This window comes from Microtus oregoni, unplaced genomic scaffold (genome assembly GCF_018167655.1).
Source record: "Microtus oregoni isolate MIOR12 unplaced genomic scaffold, Mior012 000008F_ref0000371, whole genome shotgun sequence".
In the NCBI taxonomy this organism is placed as follows: Eukaryota; Metazoa; Chordata; class Mammalia; order Rodentia; family Cricetidae; genus Microtus; species Microtus oregoni.
Window position 1 is genome coordinate 36,484,400 of NW_024543067.1, and position 7,344 is coordinate 36,491,743.

General features: G+C 36.7%; 1 protein-coding gene across 1 annotated transcript; it reads right to left on the reverse strand.

Annotated features, from left to right (window-relative positions):
* Nucleotides 1–6,205: 6,205 nt before the first annotated feature.
* Nucleotides 6,206–7,123, reverse strand: LOC121451593 (putative gustatory receptor clone PTE03). Its single transcript, XM_041657268.1, has one exon. It carries the CDS (start codon nt 7,121–7,123, stop codon nt 6,206–6,208), a length of 918 nt encoding a protein of 305 aa, XP_041513202.1.
* Between the last annotated feature and the right edge of the window lie 221 nt (nt 7,124–7,344).

The following is a 7,344-nucleotide window of genomic DNA, read 5'->3' on the forward strand; positions in this document are numbered from 1 at the left end:
TGTTTTTAAAACTCAAGACTTTTCATGTCAATGAAATACAACTTCTCCTGGCAGCACATATTACCTCAAGAGGATGATGGGCATTGAAGAGATTCCTCATAAGAGTTGGTCAGCCATTGGGCAAGAAACTGCTCTTGCCTGGACTGCTTAATGTTATGCTGTAGGAAGTGGACATGCAGGACCCACATAAAAATGACTGCTAATCATGCCTAAAGGTGAGACCACCCTTTGGAGTTTTTGCTTCATGAAAGAGTCTGCCAGACATTCAGCAGGACACAGAATAAAGCAACTGATGATCTTTGCCAATAAAAGGCATAAGAAATATTCAAATTTCCTTCTTCATGAAAACAGTCTACCAGGTACTATGGACATGTAGACTGAAGAAGGATGCCTCTGTGTTATAGAAGACCATTGGATGTCTCTCCAGGCAGTGAGATATCTCTGTAATTTCTAGAATTTTGGGATTTGCTTACAATGCACTTTCTGTTAACTTAGATAATATTATATCCTTCTGGGGTATTTAATGGAGTTGAAGAATAGATCGTTATAATTATAGTTTTCCTTAGTTATTACCAAAGATAAAGTAGATATAAAGTTGTAACTATAATTTTGCTTGATACCTGCTTTGTTATATGTAATTTTAGTACATAAAGTTAAAACCTTCCTGTTTGATTAAGCAGAAAAGGGGAAACAGTGTGCGAAGTCCTTCTGTCCATCTGTTGCTTTTATTGGTTAATGAATAAAGAAAATGCTTTGGCCTGTAATAGGGAAGAATAGAGCTAGGCAGGAAAACTAAACTGAATGCTGGGAGAAAGTAGGTGGACTCAGTGACAGCCATAGGATAAAGATGTGAGACAACAGCTGAAACCTTGCCACTAGGCCACAGTCTTTGATAAAATATGAAATAATAAAAATGGGTTAATTTAAGATGTAAGAGCTAGCTAGAAATACGCCTAAGCTATTTTCAAACAGTATTGCATATGATAGTTTTCTGAGTGATTATTTTGGATCTGGGCAGCCAGAAATAAAGGATCAGCCTCTGCCAATAACATGAACTTTAAATCTTTGAAGGAAGAAGTTTAAGACATTAGAAAATGGAAAGACTTCCCATGCTCCTGGGTAGGTATAAGTAACATAGTAAAAATGGCAAACTTACAAAAGCAATCTACACTTGGTGATCCCAAAGAAGCTAAGTAAGAAGGTGAACCAAAGGAAAAGCATATTGTTGTCCTCTTGGCTATGGGAAGTAGACAAAATTGCCGGGGAGAAAATTGAGATCTTGGGGGTGGGGTGGGATGGGGGTAAGGGGAGATGGGGAGAGAGGGGGGAGAGGGGGAGAATGGGGGGGGAGCTTGGGAAAGGGGGAGGATTGGGATGAAGGAAGGTTGGATGGGGGAGCACGGAAGCACGGTTCTTAGTTAAGGGAGCCACCTTAGGGTTGGCAAGAGACTTGAACCTAGAGTGGCTCCCAGATACCCAAGCCGAGGTCCCCAGTTAGTTCCTTGGGCAGCTGAGGATGGGGAACCTGAAATGACCCTATCCTAGAGCAATACTGACGAATATCTTGCATATCATCATAGAACCTTCATCTGGTGATGGATGGAGACAGAGACAGAGACCCACACTGGAGCACTGGACTGAGCTCCCAAGGTCCCAATGAGGAGCAGAAGGAGGGAGAACATGAGCAAAGAAGTCGGGACCACGAGGGGAGCACCCACCCACTGAGACAGTGGAGCTGATCTATTGGGAGCTCACCAAGGCCAGCTGGACTGTGACTGAAAAAGCATGGAATAAAACTGGACTCTCTGAGCATGGCCAACAATGAGGGCTGATGAGAACCCAAGGACAATGGCACGGGGTTTTGAACCTACGTAATGTGCTGGCTTTGTGGGAGCCTAGCCAGTTTGGATGTTCACCTTCCTAGAAATGCACGGAGGGGGGAGGACCTAGGACTTACCACATGGCAGGGAAATCTGACTGCTCTTTGGGCTGGAGAGGGAGGGGGAGAGGAGTGGGGGGAGGGGGAGAAGGGTGGGAGGAGGGGGAGGGAAATGGGAGGCTGGGAGGAGGAGGAAATTTGTTTTTTTTTTTCTCTTTTCTCAATAAAAAAAAGTTAAGAAAAAAAGCAATCTACAGATTCAATGCGATTCCCAGCAAAATTCTTCACAAACTTCAATAGAACAATACTCAGTTTCATACGGAAAAAAACATAAAAGCCAAAGCAATTCTATATAATAATCGAAGTTCTGAAAGCATGACATTCCCTGACTTCTGTTTATTCCTGTAGATAGCTACAGTAATAAAAATAGCCTGGTATTAAAGCAGACAGGAGGGACAAATGGAATTGAATCAAAGCATGGATATCAATCCAAACATTATGAACACCTGATTTTTGACAAAGAAACTAAAAATATAAAATGGAAAAAAAGAAATCATGTTCAGCAAATTGTGCTGGCATGCCTGGATATCAGCATGTAGAAAAATGCAAATAGATACTTATCTATTGCCATGCACAAAACTCAGGTCAAAATGGGTCAAAGACATCAACATAAAGCCAGTCACACTGAATCTCATAGAAGAAAAAGTGGGAATGCTTTGGCACAGAAGACCACTTCCTAAATATAACCCCAGTAGCACAGACACTAAAAGAAAAATTTAATAACTGTGACCTCCTGAAACTGAGAAGCTTCTGTAAAGAAAAGCACATGATCAACAAGAAAAAAATAGGAGCATACAAAATGGGAAAATTTCTTCACATGTCTCACTTCAGACAGAGGACTAAACTTGACATCAAAAGAAGAAATAATCCAGTAAAAATTGGGGTACAGACATGAACAGAGAAGTCTCAACAGATGAATATCAAATTACTGGGGAAAAAAACTTAAGGAAATACAAAACATCCTTAGCCATCGGTGAAACACAGATCAAAACAACTCTAACATTCTATCTTTAAACCTGTCAAAATAACCAAGACCAAAAACGTTGATGACAGTCTATACTAGAGAGGAAGGAAGTAAAGGGAACATTCCTCCATTGCTGGTGGGAGTGCAGCTCCTTTGGAAACTAGTATGGTGATTTCTTAGAAAATTAGGAAACAACCTCCCTCAAGACAGAGCAATACTACTTTTGGGTACATACCCAGAGGATACTCAGCTGTATCACAAGAACATGTGCTCAACTATGTACACAGCAGCATTATTTATAATAGAAACTGAAAACAACAATAAATGCTTCTCAACTGAAAAATGAATAATTAAAATGTGGTACATTTACACACTGGAGTACTACATAATGGGAAAAAATGATGACTTGTTGAAATTTGCAGGCAAATGGATAGATATAGAAAAAACATATTGAGTAAGGTAACCCAGAAACAAATACAATATAATAATATGAGGCTTTTAGACGTAAAGCAAAGAAAAGCCAGCCAAAGGGCCACCACCCCAGAGAATCTAGACAACAAAGAAGACCCTAAGAGAGACTTACAAGGACATACAAAGGAAAGAGAAAAAAAAAAGATCTCATGAGTAAATTGGGATCATGGGGAAAATAGGAAAAAGTTAGATGGGGAGAGGGGAGGAAGGGAGGGGAAGCAGAGAAAAACGTATATCTCAATAAAAATAATAAAAATAAAATAAGAAAGAAAAAATCTTGATGGTAGTTGTGTCCAGAAATTGGTAAAAATAATGGTTGCATGCTAGTTTGGGAACTCTCCTGAGGAAATGATTCTAAGAATTAATTGGAACAGACATCACTGTGAGAAATCTTGATATTTCTGAGAGTACAAACTTTAAATGCATCTTATATATGCATATTTCCTTTATTTTACTATGCTTTCAATTAAAAACTTTAATTCTTGCATACAACACTCTCTAATTACATAGAGGTTCTAAATTTTTTTATTTAAAAACTTTTCATTTTCTGGAATCTATATATTAGAAGGAGTAATCCAGATGTAATGATTGAAATAGGAAGAGAAAATAAAAATTTATCATGGGTAATAAATGAGAAGGCATTGACAAGAGTCAAATGCCTGGTAAATGTCTGTGAAATGTGTCAATAGTTCTACTCAAAACAATAAACTCTATTAAAACAGTAATCAACAAAATTAACTTTTGAATCAACTTGTATATAAGAATCAGATACTGTCATTATTTACTCTAAAGCAGGAATTGTGCTGTTTCTTTCCAATAGCAATTGCGCAGTACAATTAAGTGCAACAGTAACCATGTATTATAGGAATAGTTTCCATATGCCCAAAATAATCACCAGAGTATTTATTCTGACATCACCTTTGATCTTTATGGATTTCACAAATGCATGTTTCTACAGAGACCATGGGCAATTCATGGGCTACACAATGGTCATGAGTCATGTGGATGCTGTTAATTGACTAATGATAGCCTCATCTATCTCACCAGAAATTCATTTATAAATGAGTACATACCAGATTCTGGATTACAATATATGAAAGGGTGATTTTTGGATGATCTTGAAAGAACATCATTTCTATTAATATAGAATTTTGATAAACAGTACTCAAGAAAGATATAATATCTGTTATACTAGCAATAGACCACGTATCAGCAGGGTAAACCAGCCTTTGGAAGAAAATAACCAATTGACAATGATATATCTCAAACATGCCTTCCTGGACTTTAATTTACTCTAAATGACTACTGTAATTCAGTAACATTATAATATATATTTTTGAAAATATTACATATAAATATTATGTTTACACCATTTCCCCTTCTTCTTGACAGTCCTCTTCTGTCTGTATCCACTGCTCCTTTTCAAATTCATGTCATTTCATTGCTTAATTAATGTTAATGTGTGTTGTACATGTATATGTCTGTGTCTATGTCTGTCTAAGTATTTGAAACATGTTGTTTTCATTTAGTGATATATATATATATATATATATATATATATATATATATGGACTGACTCCTCGAGGAGAATGATGTTCCCTCTCTCAGATGAAAATTTCCTGTAGCTGTAATACTTCATATAGAGATTGTATCTTTTGATATTTCTGTCATCTATATTGGCATGTTAATATTGTTAGCATTTTTCATGTCTCCTCTAAATGATCACATTAACAGTATTTCATGGGTGGAACTCCTCTGTCATATAGGAACCGCTATCTTACAGCAGATTCCCTGTTTATCTGCCTCTTACAAATATACTCCTCCCTTTTCTGTGATTTTTCCTGACTCTTCATGTAGGAGTTGTACTTTTTATGTATTGAGATTTGCTACCACATAGCCAGTTGTTCTTTCTTTTCATTTTGAGCAGTTGTGTCTTTCGTTGATTGTCTTAATCTGCTGCAAAAAGAAGTTTCCTGAATAAGAGGTGAGTGTTAGACTTAAGGTATAAGGATAAATATTCAATTTAGAAATTATACGGGATTAGAGAAGATGCAGTAGGAGGTTCTCCTCTAGGGTCCTCAGATAAGTCCTTCTGCTCCCCATTTGTCCTATTTTTGCCTTTATAGAATCTGTAAGTTGCTGTTATCTTTGCAAAGAAACTCAAAACTTTATAATAAATGGAATTCATAATATAGAATAATTTCATGAATAGGGAATAAAAAAGTATTGCTGTAATAGAGATAACAGCCACTAAGGAAACCTCAGCTTCAGCACTGTCTCACAACACATAGCTCTTCCATTTTTTTTCAATTCAACAGAAGCTTCTACATATAATTCATCAATGTAGCTCCAGTGAAAAGAATTCAAATTAATTTGGGTGTTAAAATTATTACAATAAATTCAGAAAGTCATATAATATTACAATATCCATGAGTATGTAGTAGGCTCAGTCTATTAAAATATGCACTTAACTAACTTGGTATTGTTTAACATAATACTGTAAATAATATAATGAGTTACCTACCCCCAGATAATTATATACAGAGTCCTTTGTTCAGAGTTTGCCTCTGTGGATACTGTTCAAGAAATTAGTCTCAAAATTACTATAGTACTTCAAAATTTCCACAAACCAAAGAAGACCAACATAAACTTTCATGTAAAATAATAACAATCCTTAGATATTATTATGTTTAGTCAGTATTCTAAGAAACAAATGGTTGATGGGTTGCCATTTAGCTATCGCATTCTTCCCTGAGTCAGTTCAGAAGGCCAAATTCAAAGCTACAATGCAATGTTAAGAAAATATATATTTAAAAAAAGAAAATACATGTCTAGATGATTTTCCTCAAAGCTTTTTTTATATCTCTGTTTCTCAGACTGTAGATAAATGGGTTCAACATTGGAGTGAGAACAGTATACATCAGCGCTGCTACAGAAGTCTTCCTGTATGATTCTGTAAATGCAGAACTAATATAAACCCCAAAAGCTGTCCCATAGAACAAAGAAACAACTGACAGATGAGACCCACATGTTGAAAACGCTTTATACCTACCTCCTGGTGATGGCATTCTCAGGATAGAAGACATAATTTTAAAATAAGAGAAAATAATCCCTAGTAGGGGCACACCACCTAATGCACTCGTCACTGCGTATACCAGAATGTTATTGATGAGAGTGTCAGAACATGCAAGCTTAATGACCTGATCAAGTTCACAAAAGAAGTGGGGAATTTCAAGATGTGTACAAAAAGATAGCTGCAAAATCATTAACCCATGCAGAAGGGCATCCATAATGCTGAGGCACAAAGAGAATAAAATCATCAGAAAACACAGGTGGAATTTCATGATGGCTGCATAGTGAAGTGGAGTACAGATAGCCACATAACGGTCATAAGCCATTGCTGCAAGGAGAAAGTTTTCCATTCCAGCAAAAAGTAAGATAAAGCTAAGCTGGGTAATACAGCCTGTGTAACTGATGGCTTTGCTCTGTCTCTGAAGGTTTACCAGCATCTTAGGAACAGTGGTGGTGCTGAAGCAGATATCAGTGAAGGACAGGTTAGAGAGGAAGAAGTACATTGGAGTGTGGAGGCGGGAGTCAGAGACAATGACCAGGATGATGAGCAGGTTCCCCAAAACTGTCACAAGATACATAAGTAGAAACAGTCCAAAGAGAATGGGCTGAAGCTCTGGATCTTCTGAGAGTCCCAAGAGAAAGAATTCTATTACACCTGTCTGGTTTTCTAATTCCATAATTTGCTTAGAATCTGAGGGGGGAAATACAGGCTATTGATCACAAAAGCAAATTACAAACACATGGAATTTTGCTCACATTCCTTACCCCCACACTTTACTTTTTCCATCTTTGTATCCTTCTCTTTACTAAATTACTTTATTGTACTAAAAACCTTTTTATATTATGGAACAAAATAAGAATAAAGGGATATATATATATATATATATATATATATATA